Source organism: Parus major, chromosome 3 (assembly GCF_001522545.3).
Source record: "Parus major isolate Abel chromosome 3, Parus_major1.1, whole genome shotgun sequence".
Classification (NCBI taxonomy): domain Eukaryota; kingdom Metazoa; phylum Chordata; class Aves; order Passeriformes; family Paridae; genus Parus; species Parus major.
The window spans coordinates 27912479-27931177 of record NC_031770.1 but is presented as its reverse complement, the minus strand read 5'-3'; the positions used below and the strand labels follow the sequence as shown (position 1 = coordinate 27931177).

General features: G+C 39.6%; 2 protein-coding genes across 5 annotated transcripts in view; one reads left to right on the top strand and one right to left on the bottom strand.

The window, feature by feature from the left end:
- Positions 1 to 1174: 1174 nt before the first annotated feature.
- On the bottom strand, positions 1175 to 18410 carry SLC4A1AP (solute carrier family 4 member 1 adaptor protein). Of its 2 annotated transcripts, none has more exons than XM_015622052.2 (14): positions 17861 to 18410; positions 16982 to 17165; positions 16180 to 16302; positions 15338 to 15398; positions 14339 to 14478; positions 14053 to 14213; positions 12587 to 12656; positions 8794 to 8983; positions 7785 to 7896; positions 6969 to 7206; positions 6144 to 6218; positions 5050 to 5120; positions 2803 to 2875; positions 1175 to 1618 (listed from the first exon to the last, which is right to left on the bottom strand). In XM_015622052.2, the coding sequence occupies exons 1-14, from the start codon at positions 18395 to 18397 to the stop codon at positions 1569 to 1571; spliced, it is 2085 nt and encodes a 694-aa protein (XP_015477538.1). In that variant the 5' UTR covers positions 18398 to 18410; the 3' UTR covers positions 1175 to 1568. The 2 variants fall into 2 exon arrangements, with proteins under 2 accessions (XP_015477538.1, XP_015477539.1); XM_015622053.3 differs by having other exon boundaries at positions 7026 to 7206.
- The window catches only part of SUPT7L (SPT7 like, STAGA complex subunit gamma), a 20381-nt gene continuing 20036 nt past the window's right edge, over positions 18355 to 18699 (top strand). Inside the window, exon 1 of one of the 3 annotated variants that reach the window (XM_015622055.2) lies at positions 18355 to 18462. The gene's annotated coding sequence lies outside the window, so the exon portion shown is untranslated. Of the gene's footprint in view, positions 18529 to 18593; positions 18678 to 18699 lie in introns of those variants that run through there. The other 2 variants (XM_015622056.1, XM_015622054.3) reach the window with 2 other exon arrangements.

Below are 18699 nucleotides of genomic sequence, written 5' to 3'. Positions count from 1 at the left end.
AAGTGAGCTGCTATGAAAAGAAACAGATGGGGAGCTTAAGCTCTTAGCCAGGACCAAACTGTCCAGGCTCTTATCCCCAGAGATGTGTTTTCTGGCAGCAGGTCAATGCCATTTGTCTCTACTACAAAGCAGCCCTTCATGAAAAGACACACCAAACACCTACTTTAGGATGGTAGCAATAAAGGTGTACTTACATGGGCTCTTTGCCCTAGTGCTTCTCAGGAGCATAAATGGCAAATTATTATTTTCTCTGTCTGAAACCTGCCAGGCCTCCTGCTGATGAATAGAACTTCCTTGCTGTTGCCTGGTACACTCTGGAACTGAACAATAGTCTGGCAAAGTGCTACAGCTGAAATCAATGAGGTCTGGCATTTTGAATAGCAAAGCAACAGCCTTTCCTTGGATTACACAAAGATATGCCTCTGCCACAAGCAGGAAGCTTTAAGCTGCCCAGCCTAGTGTGCAGATGTAGACAAAACCCTGGTACATATGCTGAAGATTACAGGCAGAAAGATGCTGTTTTGTAGCTTGAGCCTGTTAAGTAAGGAGTTATATGGTTATCCCTTCACCCTGGCTTCTGATGTGCCCTCCTGTGATTTGTCCATGAGGATGCAGCCACTGACTGGTGGAAGCACCCCCAAGGATGTGTGTCCCTGATTCGCAGGACTGTAGTTTCTAGTTTTCCTTGCCTCTGTATGATTGTGCCTAGTTTTTAAATCCTCACACATTCTGCATGACCTTGCCTTTACCCCAGCACAGGCTCTGGGACAATTCTGAGTCACTGAGGGTACTCCTTCAGACAAAGACTATTTACCAGGCATGCCTTGAACTGCATTATGATGGCACTTTGCTCATGTTGTGACACAAGAACAGGCTCCATTAGAGGCTTTTCCAGTATATCCTTCCATCTGTTTCTTCTGTTATCCCCTGACTCAAGCAGTGCCAGCCTCTTCAGTTCTTTAGCATTTCTGGACCTTTATAACACCGTACACTTACCATTTATTGTCCACTCCATATCAGGTATTCCAACAACTGCACAAGGGAGAAATGAAAGTAATTTTCTTTTCAAAATATAAGTTGTTCTTTTTTCCATAGGAAAGGGAAAAAACCCTCAAGTTTTAGGTTGTGTTTACCATGACAGTATTTTCAAACAGCAGCCACAGAAACAAATCAGTAGTGTTTCTTATTTTAATTGCATAAACCCAAGATGAATAAATTTTATCAAGCCTGTAAGTATACAGAGGTGTATTCTTTTAATATTTTTGTCTACTTCTATTTACAAAAGGAAAAATGAGCTTACAGTTTCAAGCCAAATTAAAAAAAACAAACAAGGCTGAAAGTGAAAGACGAGGCAGAAGAATGTGTGGGCTTTTACTTAAAAAAAAATTATCTGGAAGTCAAAGAGTGGACACACAGGGAGAGCTGAAAGCCAGAGCAGATGCTGATGCCCTTGAATTTAAACAGCATCTGAAAATCCCAAGTCTCTTATCCATCACTTAACATGTAGTGAAAGATTCCAAAACACAGCAGCCCTTCAAGCCCCAGATGTATTCTGGGGCACTAGAAGATTAGTAGCCGTATTTTTCATTGAGATAAGTCTTGCCATCACCATTTTGACCTAATGGACAAAGAGAAAGAGTTGCATTATTCCTTTATACAGAGAAATGTGTATCCCTGTATGAAACAGTCTCTAGGTAGTACCAGCCATACAAGCACAGAGGATAAAAAGTCAGACTTCATATTGCAACGATTTACACTTTTGATTTACATTTACAGTTCATTTCAATTTTACTAACGATGTTAAGACTACATCAGGTACTCCTGTTTTTGTGGCTGTTTTGTTTGGGTTTTTATTCTGAAGTCCTCATAATGCCAGCTTAGAAGGAACGTTTGACTATTTATTGTCAGGCAGAGGCAAAAAACCAGAGCTCCCTCTTATGGACACAGCTTGCTTAACTATCCCAGATCAGACTTGGGAGTTACTGAATTTGCTACTGTGGATTCATATGTCAGAGATGTGCTGTCTTTTCATAGAAGGATGATTCACCTGATTACAGTTTTCTTCAGTGAAATTTATTCTTATTTATATAACCTTGCAACAGCCTTACAAAAATCATAGTAATGAATCTATCAAGTGAAGACTAAGCTTTTAACTTACTCTGAAAACTTCAGTGCATGAAAATGAACTCTCTGTTTTAGAGGAACTGAACATTCATTACCCTGTTTAAAAATAGCCTCACCAACCTAAAAACACCCTTGAACTAAAGATAAAAAAATATTCAAGTTTAATGTATGTTGGATGAGTGCATCAATTATGCAGTGCTTTCATCGAACCATTATCAAGACTCTTATCCAAAACAGCTGACAGTGTTTGTATGCCAATGATTTTTGCAGAAAACTGCAAAGAAGCATTTTGGATTTCACAGACTTCTGTGAAAACTAAGAATACTAACACTGTTGGAGCATTTATCCCTAGGGAAAGTTTGAGCTTGCCTTTCAGCTAGGTTATCATACCACCATATGTGAATTCAGTTAGCTCTCTCAGGTGTTACAAAACTGAAAAAAATACTTCAGGTGTATCTTTCCATTGCCGTGAAGCTACTACAGATACAGTCTGTATTTCACTGCAAGACTTGCATGGCCATGCAACAAACATGGGGCATAACATGCCACAAAACATCAGGTTCTGGGTAAAGTATTCCTGAATTAGCTTTTTCTCAAGGAGTGACAAGGACTTCCTGACAACTCATTAGGAAGATTCCTGAGTTATGAGACTAAAACCAGTAAGGAAATGGTTGATACCTGCAGGAGGAATCCATATGCAGTAGTCTGGGTCATCATCTGGGTACTGTGAGGAAAAAAAAGGTTGTTGGACCTACAAAGAGAGGAAAAGACTTTTTAAGGTGCTGTACCCCACCACCAATGGGTCACAGCCACTAAATCCCTCACTAATTCAGAGACAAATAATGAGGTTTTTTTCTACAAGAGTCAGGGATGAAAACAGTAATACGGAAGAAAGATCAAACCCTCAAATAAATCCAGTTCATTTCCATTTGAGTCACAGACTAATAAAAATGCTGTCTAGAGGGGACTTCTGGAGGTCATCCAGTCCAATTTCCCGCTCAAAACAGAACCTGTCCACTTCTGGACAGTTTAATACTAATGTTTGGTGATATCATTTGACATAGGATTTCTTTATGTAGGGAAAAGCTTTAGAGTAGGATTTTCAATAGCTGTTTACGGATTTCAATGCACAATACCACTGGAAACTTTGGATTTAAGGTGACTTTCAAACTCGAGTTTATAAAGTTCAAGTGTTATATAAGGATAACTTAGTTTTCAAAAAGAAAAGAACATTCATTGTTCTTAGGTCTAGCTAGCATCTTGAAATGTTAAAGGAAACCACAACAGGTCAATTGCAATGCAGTTGTTGATGCAGCAGTATCTCTTCTGTCCCAAGATTTATAAGTTTTGCCACATCAGTATAATTTTCTTATCAGAAACTTCTGTTTTTAACAACTGCAGGTAAAAAAATTATACAACTATAGAGTGCAAGACTTAAGAGCTCAAAATAATGCTGTTACTTAGCACTGATTTGCATTACTCTGTAGCATCATTACGGTCTCAAGTTATGCAGTTAAAACAAATTTTCATTCCGGCAATAACTTTCCTTCCCCAAATTAACATAAGACAGCTTTTTTAGAAGACTGATATTTTACAAAACATTAAACTGCAGAGTTGTACAGCTTTTAAATATGGCTTATGAACAACTTAATTTTTTTTTCCAGTTTTACATGATTCAAAGTTATTGAAATATTATTAAAAAAAAAAGAAAAAAGAAAAAAAGCTGACTTCTGGTTGATAGTTTCCATGCAAGATCTGAGCCCAAAGGCAGAGACAGCATGTGGAAAAAGTGATTTGTGATGGGAGAAAGAATACATCTAAGACATCTGGCATTTGGAGAATGCTCAGGGTTAGAGCAAACTCTCTGCTGGGAGGTGCTGACTGCCTCAGCATGAAAATCTGTCTTGTTCTCCCATATTCAAAACAGTGGTAAAACTTGGGCTTTACCAGTATAAATAAACTTTTGATTTCTTTAGCATCTTTAGCAAGATCAGCAACAAAAGACAGTTCTGAGGACTCTGCCTAACCAATCCCTGGGTCATCTGACAGGACTAACAAAGCAGCAGTCAGCACACACAGAATTCAAAGATCTGAGGTTCAGTTAAGTGATGCAGGACTAAAATTAGATGGTCCCCACAAAGAAACTGTCTCAGTGGTCAGAACTCATGGTCCACCAAGTACAGTCATCTCCTCTGATGGCAGAAGCAGAAAGGTGGGATGCTTTCTGAAGGGAAGAGCTTCACAGTATTCATTAGGCTGTCAGAGAAGATCCTTCCCAGCTCCAGGAAAGCAACAATTGACTAAGTCCCAAAATGTGCAAAGCCCACCAACTTTACATTTTAATACAAGTGTTATGCACAGGAGAAACATTATCTGGTACAACCACTCAAATTCAGCGATAACTTGATTGCAAAAGACATTAATCTCTCAAACTCATCTTTTTCACATCTTACAGAGAAGGATGAGGTTCTTCTCTGGATGAGTCTGTCTTCAAAACACAGACTAACTGCAGCTTTAGTACAGCATGTTCTGTGTCAGTCAATATGTATTTCCCAGACTACTCTCCAAGAAAAGCATTGCACTGACATTCCAAAGCCTGGAGCGCACCTGTGTTCTATAACACTTGTGATATATGAGAAGCAGCAATTAGGAACTGCCAAGTGAAAAGGTGAAAAAAACCACTTTTGTGATTGAACAGAAAGCTGCTAGCATGCCTGAAATGCTGTGCTTTATCTTTTCATTGGAGACTCCAAAATCTGTGTTCAATGGCAGTGTATAGTTCTACATTTGGGTCTTAGTCAGCAGAGAAGCACTACTATCACCAAGCTAGACTTGTTACTATTTCTAAAAAAGATTACTATTACTAAAAAAGAGCCTAGAAATTAATTCCTCTTAAGTTGCATGAATCATGGTGTTGTAACTCACCTTGCTTGAGTTATTGATTTCCTTAACTTTCTCAGATGTCTCTTCAGGCTCCTTATTTACTATCTTGGATGCTGGAAAGAAAGCAGAATTGTTTTATGACACAGCACACATGACCAATTCTACAGATAAACTTATAGGAAGTTCATGTAAAAATTAATACATCCACCATAAGGAAGTCCAAGATATCTCACTGCACCACAATTCATACTTGAGAATAATACTGCTGAACATCTAATTAGTTTTCCTAGATTTAACTTATGTTAAGTACACTGTCAGTCATGTAACCGAATGCAGTTTAATGAGATCCTCTATTAATGATTCTGTAGTATTAACTTTAGTTAATAGCAGATATTTTCTAAAAGACATTATCTGTAAGCACTACAGTGATTGATTTAGAAAGGAAGGAGTAGGAAATGTGCAGGACCAATTTGCTTTATAAAAAAAACAAACAAACACCAAACGTCGTAGTTAATGGGTGGAAAGAATTCCTGTTTTCCTGCCACTTAGTGTTTGAAATACTGATACTCTCATGGCTCTCTATGGGTGAAATGATGAGGATATATTCTAAGGAGCCTGAGTTACGAAAAAATAGAAAGGTCATAAAAATCTCCTCCATGTACACCCAACATTCTTCATTTTGAAGATCTGATTTTTTGTGCACACATGCAGAGGCATCATCTAGGTTACCAGCAGATTATTAACTAATGTTACGTAGCATTTGTCACTTTATAAAAGAAAGTTTTGTCCTTCTGTAGTGTTAAGAGCTAGTGCAAGAGAATAATGGAGGAAAAAGCATCATCATATTTTCTCCTAAATTAATTCTTCTTCTCACACTGATTTAAAAAAAATAAAAAAAAAATCTCTAAACAGTTAATGACTATGAAAAACAAGGACAACTGTAATACAGTGGAAATGCCCAGTCTTTACCATACACTTACCATTTCCCAAGCAAAACACAATCCTTCATTTCAATTCTAGATTCTTTAGGCTCTAGATTAGGCTCTGTTTCCTCTGACTCACGTAAGACACTAAGTCCTTTAGTCAGCTTCTAAACCCACATGCTATTAGAAAATAGTCTGTATTGTATGGTTCACCTTGTGATTTCTCTTGTGAGGGTCCCATCTGAGATTCATTCCTTAGTACCTTTGGCTTAGGCAGAAAATCGACCCCTGTAACACAAAAAAAGGAAAACCTTAGTGGGCACTGCAGTAACTCTGATTAGGTCTGCATCCCTGAGACCAAGCACAAAAGGGAAGTCTTTGCTACATTTGTCTCAGAAAGAACTCTTCTCTCAAGTCTTCCAAATTATTTCATCCACCAAGTCCATTGCAATACAATGAAGAAAACGCTGTGATCTGTTAAAACGCTTTTCAACAGTAACATGTCCAGCATTAAGACAAAAAGCTAGAACTAGCTTTCTGTTATCAAACATATTGTGCACTGAGAAACATCATTACTAAGTTTTCCCATGCATCAGGCTGATACAGAAAAGGAGGATTTGAGATACCTCAAAGGTACCTTTCCATTACCACTTTTGAAATTGTTTTTCCTCCTTACAAATGGATCTGAAGCTTTGCTCAGACATTTGTTTTCTTATTACATCACCTTCATTGCCAACAAAATATTGCAGTTGTTTTTATTTGGACAATCAATTTAATGGAAACAGAGCTTATCAAGACAAGACTTTGTTACATCCAGGAGATTTATTCTATTTCACCAAAAAGCAGAGTTTCGACTGGAACCATGTGAAACTCAGCTGCTGCCACATGGACTCTGGACTCACAGCAAAAAAGCTATGGAAAATAAATAGGCTGGAGCTGGAGAACCTGTGACTCAAACATTTGATTCACATAGCTCTTAAAAGTTCAACAGTAACAGAATCATGTTCATTACTGGAAAAATCAGAAACAACGGTTTACCGTCCTGAAGGGATTCTAGATTTTTGTTATTGCAAGGAGAGCCATCAGGAGCATTACTTTCTTTCCCTGTTTCTTTTCCTATTGTAATTTTCATTTCCAGGTTTGACACTCTGCTGTTTACTGCATCTGCTTCTTGCTGCTCTTCCATTTCTTCCTCCTCCTCCTCCTCCTCCTCCGGTCCATCATCTTTTGTTTTTAACAAACTTTCAGGGATGTCTGGACGCTTAACAGGCAACTTCTGCAAGACAAAGAATTGAGTGTCAGCGCCAAGAAAGAGGCAGATGTCACAGACACTCATTACATGAGAAAGCACACGCACTACTGTCAGAGACAGCTGGTAAGGAAACACTCTCATGATGACAAATAGTTACGGTTTAAGGAAAAGTTACTAGTAGAGATGGAAGATGAAGAAATATGTCCAGTCCTCAAACAAGAAGTGCAGTCTTTTCATAAGAGGAATAACAGAAACTGAATCAATTATGGATATGATCTTGGCTATGAAGATGGAGAAAAACAAGAAAAGGACTCGCTGCTGAGGCAGGGCACTGTTTCAGCCTCATGTCACCAGACTGCCTCTCTTGATCCACAGCCTTTTGACCACAGCTGTGCCCCAGGAAACTGGCTGTACAAGGACATGGAATGGCAACTGCTGGCAGCAAACCACATCCAACAGTCCCTGCTTGTTGTTCATGCGCCTTCCACTGTCACAGGCTGCACCTCCATGCATGTCAGAAGACAGTTGCCACCTACAGCCTCCACAGCCTGAGAACGTGATCTCACAAACATCCACTGACTTGCAACACATGTCCAACTTACCCCTAGGCTTCCAGTTTTCAGTTTGAATTTGCTCCCCCCTTTCATTGCACCAAAGAGAGGCAGGTTCATCTTCTTAGGCTTGTTCTCTGCATTCAGACTGTAAGTCCCACCCCTAATAAAAATTAATTAGACACAAAGGAAAACAAGCATCAAACAAATCTTATATATACAAATGAAAAAAAAAAAGAAAAAAAAGAAAAAAAAAAGAAAAAAAGAAAAAAAGAGAAGGAAAAAAAAGAAGAAAAAAAAGAAGAAAAAAACCATCTCCCTATGAGAAGCAGATATATAAAAATCCTTTTATTTTTCTCCTGCTTGCAGCATCCAAGGAGGACGCTGGAAGAGATGACTCCTCCATCCTACTTGTATGTTGTAGGATTTAGACATATGCTGTAACAGGAAGCAAAAAATAAACAAGCAAGAAAAAACCCCTCTGTATCACATAGACTCCCTTAAATTCAACTACGTACATACACATATATTTATATAAAAAAACACACTTGGAGGCTAAACCTTAATTTAAATGATTAGGTAATTAGCTTCTAATCAGGCTGCCACTAATAAATGATGCATCAATTTATTATATTATATATTAATATATATTATACATAATATACAATTATATAATATTATTAATAATATTATATATTATTATATACCCAGCATGCACCCTCTCAAACTGTAGTGGTGCTGCTAGGCAGTAGCTTACCAGCCATTACATTTCACTTCCAAATACATTTCAAAGTGAAAGTGAATTTCATGTCTTACATAGTATCAAATTCTTCACATTACTATCCTGCCAGCTTGGGCTGGTCTCACTCCAAAGTTGTGCATTTCCCTCAGCCATAGGTGCTGCAATAGCCCAGAGGCACACCAGCTCCTTTAAGAGCCAGGTAGTTTGGAAGGCTGTCCTGCTTTTGTGACTGGAAAGCTGCCTATTTACTGGGCTTATAACTGCCCATGGTAAGAAAAAAGGGAGAAGTAATTGTTTTATGTTTTCACCAAGACTTACTGGGGCTTCAGCTCAGGCAGTTCTGCAGGCTTAACAAGCTTTATTAATCCTTTCAGTCTCTGCTGCTCTTTCTTCAGTTCAAATGACCGCAAGTGAAGCTTCTTTCGTGCCACACTGTCTAATGTGCATCCTGATTTTATTTCAGTCATGAATTCATCCAAAGAATCTTGAGCTGCTGGATGGGACTGGACTAGGCAAGATAAATGGAAGATATATAATGTTATGATGTGGAGATAACTGTAATCGTCAGGTCCTGCCTTTAGAGAATAAGATACACAGGAACAACTATCCTCTCTGTGAGTTTCTGTTGAATTGTGAAATAATGGAGGTTGTTAGGCATGGAAAGATGAAAGCATTTCTCCTAACAAAAGCCTGAAGGTAAACTTTATTTCACTTACCTGAAAAAGCCTCTCTTAAAACTGAATGTTTCTTTGTGAGTGCTACTCCTGTTTGTTCATCTCACTTCTAGATCTGCTCTCCCTAAAAAAGTGGCTTAGGGATTTTTCTGTAGTCACAAACTAAAATAATCCTACACACACAAAAACCTACACCCCTTCATAGGGAATCCAATTTTGACTTTCCTGGAATGTTTATGTCAAAACATTTGCAAAGTTCAAAATCAATCAACCCTGCCTTCTACCCCTAAAAGAGTGCATACAAACCAAATTTCATGCATTAGGCCAATCACAGAGAACTTACCTTTGTTCTGACTAGATTTTCTGCAAGAAAACTGCTTTGAACTTGAAAAAGAGTAATGACAGTCTTTACCTGATTTCAAAATATTAACAATATTATGCATATTTGACTAATTAAAATAAAACTCAGGAGGCAAAACTAAATCTCTTATGACTAAAAAAATATAAATACAGATTTCTAATACCTGGATTTAAAATAACCAAACAAAAAAAACCAGAAAAATGCTTTTCTTTGGCTTGCACAGTGTTTCAGAAGTTGTTATATGGTATTCAAAAATAGCCTGGAGGCAAATTAAGAAAAATGTTCTTGCCAGAATTTTAACAAGTCTTTTGACAGATAGTTTTCTGCCTTTTAATATTAAATGAAAAGTAGCAAATTCAGTATGTATTTTCTGCCTTATAAGTGTTTTTGTATATATGGACAAGCGTAATTATTTGATCATTGAGTTATTTTTAGTTCAGCTTGAGCTAATTAAGTAGCACTTGGAATTTTAAATGCATAAAAGTAAAACAAATTAAGTTATTCTAAAGAGTACATATTTGAGCAGTTTCACAAGACTTAAATAATTAGAGGAAAGCCTAGTAAGACTCATGCCTACAAATGGATTCAATTGAAAAGGGTATTTCTGATGTAAAACAAAACGGAGTTTACCATTTGAAAATACATGAAAGCCATAACAGTAACTGTTCAAAATCTAGAGAATTAAGTCTTCAAAAGATAAGAAACAGTAGTAGCATCCACCTCCATGGAAACATAAATGATGACAAAACATGTCATAAATTAAATTCTGATAGAAATACTCTTTTTTTCAACACAACTATTCATATGAATCAAGATAAAAACCAACAATGAACAGGTATTGTTAACAATGCCTGAACATCCTTGCAGGCCAGAGCTGAACAGAATGATGATTTGATTTAAACATCAAATTACAAAGATGTGGTTTAGTGAGTGGCCATATTCTTCAGAACAATTAAAGCTCCACAATTAAATCCAGAGGTCGCTGCTGTACTGTGGAGTGGTGTAAGTGCTTCAGTCAGTGAGTGATGCTGAGGGAGTTCCACCAACAGTGCCTAATACCAGCTAGTTCAGTTTTCAGGGTTACAATTAGCACTCCTTATCTGTTGCAGCAGTTTTCTACATTATTGAAGTAAAATCTGACATTACTAGGTGGTGAATCAATCATATCTATTGTACTTTATAACCCAGTGACAGAAAGCTACAGGGCTATTTACAGCACTATCAACTTATTGATGTTTTTTCTGAACAGGCAACCAAAGATGAGACTGAAGAGCTCCATATATTTGATCTGCATTCAACAGCACCAGTGAATAAGAGATACCATGTCAGTTCACCAGTAATTAGTTCTGAAGAACCCCAGGGAACAATTTGTGAACCTTTACTGAGACTTTTTTTAGACAACTACTTAATTTCTCTGAGTGTTTGGTAAGAGGTGTAGCAATTTAGCCTGTCATTCACTCACTGGTGTCTCTATGCTCTTGTCTTTAGGTTCCAAATAATCATTTAGAGCAAACAAAAGTGCATTAAGTAATGCACTTTTAATGTAATGCAGTAGTTTTGCTGAACAACTCTTGAGATTGGTTAAGAACGTTCCATGGTCAATAACCCTGCTCCTGGCTTTCTCAACATCTGTAATTAACCTAAAGCATTCAAGTAAGAGAAACCCAAGGATCTAGAAAACACCCAAACTCACTGATGCAATATTTGCTATGTTTGTTTTACCCTGGCCTAGTTCTAGAGAATTTCTATCCAATACTGAATGATTCTGTACTTCAGTAAATGCCAAGACTGCACTTTTTTCCAAGGCTCTAAACTAGCTGTGTAACCACCTGCAATTTACAAAAATGTGTTATTGGGATTGCATGACCAGATTTTGGTGGGGAAGGGGCCTACAGCATTATATAGTAATAGAAGTATAAAAATGAACTGACTCTCCCTTCACCCATTCTCTACTACAATATAATTAAACAGTCTTGTTGAGAAACAGTGTGAGTAGAAACAAAGGTATCAGAACGTAGAAAAGCATAGAATTACACCTCTCAGACAATCTAAGCATTTTTCTTTTGCTGGTCAATTGCTAATTATTTATCAGAAGTATAAGGCTGAAAACAATTCATTCAAACACACTGAACATCAGTTGGAATGCTTGGTGGAATGGTACTGCTTTTTGAACAGGGATCTGGTATAATCAATCACCAATAAAAATGTTGATATAAATGAGTTTTGGTGTGGAGCTGAAGAAACACACAAAAGATAGCCCAGCTGTCACACTGCTGCTAGGGTTTCTGCAAACTGATGGTGCAGCCTTTATTAATGCCAACTCTGTTAAAAAGGTTTTTGTGTGAACAACCAGCCTAAAAATATTTTCTTCCCATTTTCCTTTTACTCCATGAGATATCATCACTAACAGAAAGCAAAACGCAGCCACTGGTACAGTCTGCTTTTAAACATAACTCACTAACAGATACCATCACTGATCTTGAAAGGCTCTGCCTTCAGAAACAAATGCATAATCCTAGAACCTGAATGGCGCCCTCATGTACTGGCATGTTCACTGAACATATGGGTTAAGTGTCAACTGCTTTGTCTCCACATTTTCCTCTTCTCACCATTCCTTTATACAGTGTGTTTCCAATGAGAGAAATGAAATAAAATATATTACCTTTTATGTGAGCTTTTTCCTCCTCCCTTATAAAGGTTCTTTAAGGGAGTGGAAAAAACAGTGTTCATCAAATTGTGTCACTTCCAGCAACATGGGCTGATAAAAAGTAATACCTCCTCAGAACTCCAGGACTTTGTACACTTGCCATCTTACTTTAACTTAAATGTTGCTTGCTTTGGAAAAAGATGCATTCATTACCAAGTGACTATAAACAGAGTACATAAACCATTGGATGAAGAATGTAAGAATTCTCGAGCTAACTCAGTGACCTGCAAACCTTCCTATCCCTTTGTGAGATGTGGACACTGAAAAAAACCACCCCAAACCCTAGAAAAGAGAAATCCCTAACATAATTTTCAGTTTTGTATTTTTCTTTATGGAAAGCACTGTGATCAAATAAACTTCATGCCTTACCTTTCCCTGAAACCTTCAGCTTCTCTGTTATCTCAGAAAGCTCATTTTCAGCTTGTTTTAGCTTTGTGACCTATGAGAGAACAACATGCTTAGAAGACTTCATCTTGTTAAAATCTCATTTTAACAGTTACTCAAGTATCCTATCAAATTACTTCCACTTTTCTACTTCTGAGCTTTGATCAGGACTTCCTGGGCTGAAAAAAATTAGAAGTCTAGATTGTTCCTAAACAACTTATTCATTTCTTGACATAGAAAATTATTTAAACCATTTCTGAAACGTAACAGTATGCATAATTATTCTGCAGCACTGTTATACCACCACTGAACCCTCCAACCCCTCCTATCCTGACTCGAACCTCCTGAGAGTGGCCCACCTAGCTCAGTGATGAGGTTTCTCTTCACTCTGGGTTCGAGTCAGCATGTGTTTGTGGGGTTCACTGATTTTCTTCAGAAATTAGAGTCTATCAAGCGAGTAAAGAAATCGGGGGGGACTCTCTCCCCGGGGTTGCATTCCACAGTTTATTTCCGTGAAGGGGAATCCAAGGGGTGAAAGACAAAGGATTTGGTGCCTGCGGGTCTCTTTTAACAGGGTTTCTTGGAGGGAGGGAACATCAGAGAGAGAGAACCAATTATTCTTCTCAGCTAGTACATCTTACAAACTTTCTACAAATCAAGGTTACACACACCAAGATAAGAAATAACAGACACCAACTTCTTCAAATGCCCACAAAGGTGTAGGAGTATTCTCCACAGAGGGACAGAGGGGGAGAGAGAGGGGGAGGCTGGTTTCCTGGCAACCCAGGAGGGAAAGAAAGGGAAGGTAAGCATGCCCTCTCAGCTTCCATAGCTCAGAGGCATTCTGGGACAGGAAAAACAGAGTTACAAACTTCCGTGCTGGAAAGAAGAGTCTCCTTCTCCCAGCCCCGTGCTTTCCTGGGCTAAAGAAATTTCAAGCAGCTGGAAATGCCAGCAGGGTCTCCCCTCCACTCCATCCAGCTTCTCGCCGTGGAGCTGAGGAGATAAACTTCAGTAACCATGGTAACTTGACACCAGGTAAACAATTAGGAGAAAAAGAATCGGAGGGGGGGTGAGGGGGGGGGGGGAGAAATCACAACTAAAAGAGGGGAAAAGATATTTCAAGCTATCAACTACTAATATTAACTTAACAACATTCTAACAACTCTACCACAACACTATCCCTCACACCCTATTGTCTTTGTAGGACTTACTGTTGCCATATGCCTGTCAATCCAGGATTCTTATTCTTTGAAGCAGAATGAGATAGTTCTTTGGAATGTGGACTTAAAAGCTTGGAATTATTTTCCAATTATTTCAAACTGATTTACAAGTATACTGTACTTGCATTTCCTTCATCCAGTGCCATGATCTACTAAAATTTCATCTTAGTCATAATATAGTACAGGCATGAGAAAGTAACCCTGACATGTCATAATAATCATTCTTACCAGGGAGTCATAGGTCTCTGGTTTTTCTTCTATTTTACCAGCTTTCTTCATTCTGTTCAGTCGTTTCTTTTCCACAGCACCAGTTCGATCAAGGAAGGTGTCATCATCACTATCATAAAAATCTTCATCTTCCCAGTTCTTTGATTTCCTTTTTCGGGATACTGAGAAAGGCACAGGAGAAGGCAAGAAACAAAATTATTTGCATATCACTCAGCAATAAAGCAAATTCAAGATAGCAATCTCAAATACCTTACTTAAGGCATTTAGAATGATCAAAGTTATTCACCTGCTTCTTGCCTCAGTACTCCTCGAGCATCGAGCAGCCTGCAAGCTTCCAGTGCACACTGTATCATTGCTTCCTTTTTTTTTCCTGAATGGAGAACCTCTGCCACCAGCTGCTTCCCTGATGCATCATCCACAGGCAACCTGTTCAGTTTCAAGGATCAGAGAACAGCTCAGATACAAACAACTTTTCAGGGATGCTACTCAGATATTTTACAATGGCATTGCCATTTCATTTACATACTTTTCTTTCTGTTAAATATTTCCACTTTTCATTTCATACAGAACCAATTAAAAGACAAGCATGATTTTCTAACCATGCAAGTCTGAATTTGTATTTCAGTGGTCCAAACAATAATTTTTCCTCTATTTAGTTCATTGGAAATACAGGAAGTTGAAAGCTTAAATGTCAATCCCTGAATCATTTTAAGTACAGGTATCTTGTATCCATACAACATGAGTAACAAACAGTTTCCATAATGAAGGAAAGGATTTTTAAGCAGTACAATCATTACCATGTTGAGACTTGTCAACTTAATTTCCACCTCACCTTCTCCTGTCTTATACAAGAATTACATTAGTGGCCTCTAGCAGGAACCCCTCAAAAACTGTCTTACACCATACAGGAACTGAAATTGGGTACACAGAATTAAGTTTGGGGTTTTTTTGATCTTTCTCATTCGGAATTGAAAGAGATTGTTTCCTTGCTTCTTCTCTTGTATTTCAACTTCACATATTGCTCAAAACAACAGGAGCTGAAAACCTAGAACTCTTTGCTATCCCAATTTTCATCCCCTAGGAAATCCAAATCCCATCAGAGCAAAAATGGAACTCGGGCACTGAACTAGGCACTGATCCTTGAACTTCTGTCTCAGTATCAGGGCTTAAGTCTAAATCTAGCTGGCCTCCTTGCCAAGTGTGACACAGCAAGTAATTCCTTCAGGTTTTGTTTGCAAATTCAACCGTCAACTTCCATGTACCAAATAAGTGGAAATGTACATACTTCACCCTGCATAGCCAGCTGTTGTGCCCACGATCATCATATTCATATTCTAACTCTTCTCCTAGAGAAGAAAAGAAAGTTGATGCAGTAACCAAAATTGAAATAAGCAGAAATAATCTTTACAGCAGAGAATAATGTCATGGGACAGTCTTCTAAACAAAAGGGATAAATACCACAATTTCATCTTACTTTTTTTTTTAAAGACATGGGATCTTCTGTTGGTGTCATGCTGTTTGAGTTTTTTTCAAAATCAAGGCTTTTTCAGAGCAAAAAAATCTCTAAGTGGCTTCTTTAGGAACATGTAGTTCAAAGAAAAAAACAATCTTGTCTCTGCATATATTAAAGTAAATGACGCTGAAGCAACAACAGTTCACAATCTGAATTCACAGATGCTCTTTGTCTTGAAGATTATATTTTCACTTTAACAAGTAACTGAATATTCTTTAAGTTTCACTAGCAGCCACTGAAACTTTAGACCACTTATTTGTTGCCTTTTGTCTTTTTTTGACTTTGCCATTTTACAGTTATACACAATTACAGCCATCTCCAAAGATATTAGTCTGGAAATTGAGGGGTTTTGTTTTTGTTGAGGGAATTAGTAACTAAGTCTCAGATATACAATGGTGAGCCAAATTTTAATGAAAAAAACCCAAAACAAACCACCACAAATCCCCACCAAAACTTGATGAAAAAAAAGTTACCCACAATATAACAGAAAAGTTTTGCTCTCATATGACACCTTAAATCCCCCTGCAAAAATAAACAACAAAATAACACTTTGCAAAGTAAAAAAAAAAAAAAAATTAAAAAAATCACATTTAATAAAAAAAAGAAAAAATTACCTTCTCTATCAAAAAAGCCCTGTAAGGCCTTCCTAGGATCTTTCGTATAAAAGGCATCTTGAACATCCTGAAAATCAACAGCAATAGGGTTTTCTTCAATTTCATCCTCCTCAGCATCCTCACCTAGAAGACATACAAAGTCCAAAAAATCCCATGAAACTTCAGAAAGAGAACACCAGTATATTTCAGCTTTCATTAGCTCGAAAGAAGTAGCAGCTATGCCATAAAATTACTTCCCTTAACTTTATTATCCCTGTACCAAATTAAAAAAAAATATTTTTTTGCTATTAGCTATTCTAACATATGATTCAGTTTTGCAGATCAATGTCAGTTCCAGAACTTTCAAAAGTTTATGAGCTTATACATTTTCACTCAAAAAAACCCAACTCACTTTGTTGCAAAAAGCTCATTAATTATAATTCATCTAGCTCTAATATGTGGACTCCCTGTTTATATGTAAAGACAGCTATACTGCATAGAAGTCTCAAAAAGTTAAATTTCACCTCTTGTGCAAAAGTGTGGACATCATCACAGGAGCAAACCAAAAATCATAAATTAAGCTCTAAGTTTCATGGCTTCTCATAGGCATAGGCAAGTTACCTCCTCCTGTTTAAAAGGAGCTCACTGAATGTTAGCTTGTCACATACCCTTCTTTTTAACAGCAAAAAGATTAATTTGCTCTCAAAAACTTTGACTGGAATGTGACTCTTGGCATCCAGCTGGAATATTAGCCCTAATATTCAGTGAAAACAGCTTACAGACCTTCTAAAACGTATCAGACAATTGATACATCATCACCTACCCATTCCCCACGAGCAGCTCATATCACTATTCTGACTCCTTTCATTTCTCTCCTCTTTCTCATCTTCCTCATCAGAGTCCTCTCCCAACATTGTCTTTTCTAATTTTGCTTGCTGCTGCTTGCGCAGTGCCTTCAGTTCAGTCACAGTTAGTTCTGACTCAGACTCCTGGTCCTCTTTGGGTCCCTAAGTCAAAACAGAAAATTAGCAAAAGTGTTTTTAAAAACACGGTTTTAAAAGCCCCCAAACACATGCAGATAACAGATAATAACATAAACACATACTGCTCTTTAAAAAGTGGAATTATTTGACCATTAGTTTTGGTTTGCATTCCAAAATATATTAGTTTAAATAGCATTTTCAAAAGCAGGCCAGAGAGAAATAAGCATTATTGTATGCTTGCAGTCAGATACATCTTACATATAACTAATTAACAGGCTAAAGTCAAAAATTCCCATCAGAACTACATGGGTGGATCTGAGGAATGTGCAGCTTCTGAAGTGCGTGTACAACACGTGCTGCACAAGTCCCTAGTAATAAACACTCCCCTTGTTCACAAAGAAATATTAGTTCTTTATTTACTAGGTCAGCATACTGTCAGAAACACATTCCTAATACATCACACTGTTGAAGAGAAATGCCTTTTGCACTCACTGCACATCAGCAGAAATCCGCAGTCCCACACCTCACTGCAGAGCCGGCAGCAGACACTCACAGCTTTTCTCCCAGTAAAACAACCCCGGCAGCGCTAGGCTGCTTCCAAGCCGCCTCACACCTCAGGCAGTCACCTGATGGAGCCGAGAAAATTCCTGAGCCTGATCTGGGCCAGCCTTTACCACCCCACACGCTCCGGAGCCGCCTGAACGCGAACCCCGACCCACCTGCAGGAGGAAGAGGCGGGAGCTGCCACCGAAGCGCAAGCCGTGGCCCACCCGCACTCGGCAGTAGGTGCGGGGCGGCACCCGCGCCTTGTTGAGGAAGGTGCCGTGGGTGCTGCCCAGGTCGTACACGTAGAACCCGGCGGCATCGGCGCCGCTGGGGTCGTCGGGGGAGCAGCCGGCGCCGCGGTACTGCAGCACGGCGTGGTGCCGCGACACTGACGGGTGCTCTAGGGATAAGGCACAGCCGGGAAGCCGCCCCACCAAGAACCAGTTGCTGTCCTCCAGCCGCACCGAGCTCAACACCACGCCGCCCTTCAGCACCTCCAGCTCGTACCCGGAGCCGGCGGGCGGGCGGCTGCCCCACGGCGGCTCCTCGTAGCGCGGCGCGGGCGGCGCGGCGGCGGCTGCTCGGGGGGCTCCCGGCGAGCTGGGGCACGGCGACGCGGGCCCGGGGGTGGCGGGCAGTGGGCGGCTGGGGCGCTTAAAGGAGGTGGCCTCTGCGGGCTCGACGGCCTCGGCCTCCGCTGCCTCCGCCATCTTCCCGCGTCCGTACCCAAACGGAGTCCTCCGGGGACGAGCGCCGCGGCGCTGCAGTGCCGGGGGTAGGTTGCAGCTCCCAGAGTCACTCCGCCGCTACCCAGCACGGACTGGAGCAGCGTGAGGGGCGAGTGAGTGAGGGAGGGTGGCGGCGGGTCACGCTGCTGTGGGCCCTTCCCTCCTCCGGGCTGGAGGAGCGCGGCTGGCGGGGGAGCCGCTGTCGGCGGCGGACCGGGACGCAGTTCCGGCTGGGCGGCCGAGAGGGGAGCGGAGCGGAGGGGTAGGCGGGGGACTGGCTAGCC

Excerpts from the sequence above, each read along its gene's own strand:
- SLC4A1AP (XM_015622052.2), bottom strand. The coding sequence starts at position 18,397 with ATGGCGGAGGCAGCGGAGGCCGAGGCCGTCGAGCCCGCAGAGGCCACC. Across the intron at positions 15,399-16,179 it reads GGGCTTTTTTGATAGAGAAG|GAGAAGAGTTAGAATATGAA; the intron begins GTAATTTTTTCT and ends TTTCTTCTCTAG. Across the intron at positions 8,984-12,586 it reads GCTGAAGGTTTCAGGGAAAG|TCCAGTCCCATCCAGCAGCT; the intron begins GTAAGGCATGAA and ends TATCTTGCCTAG.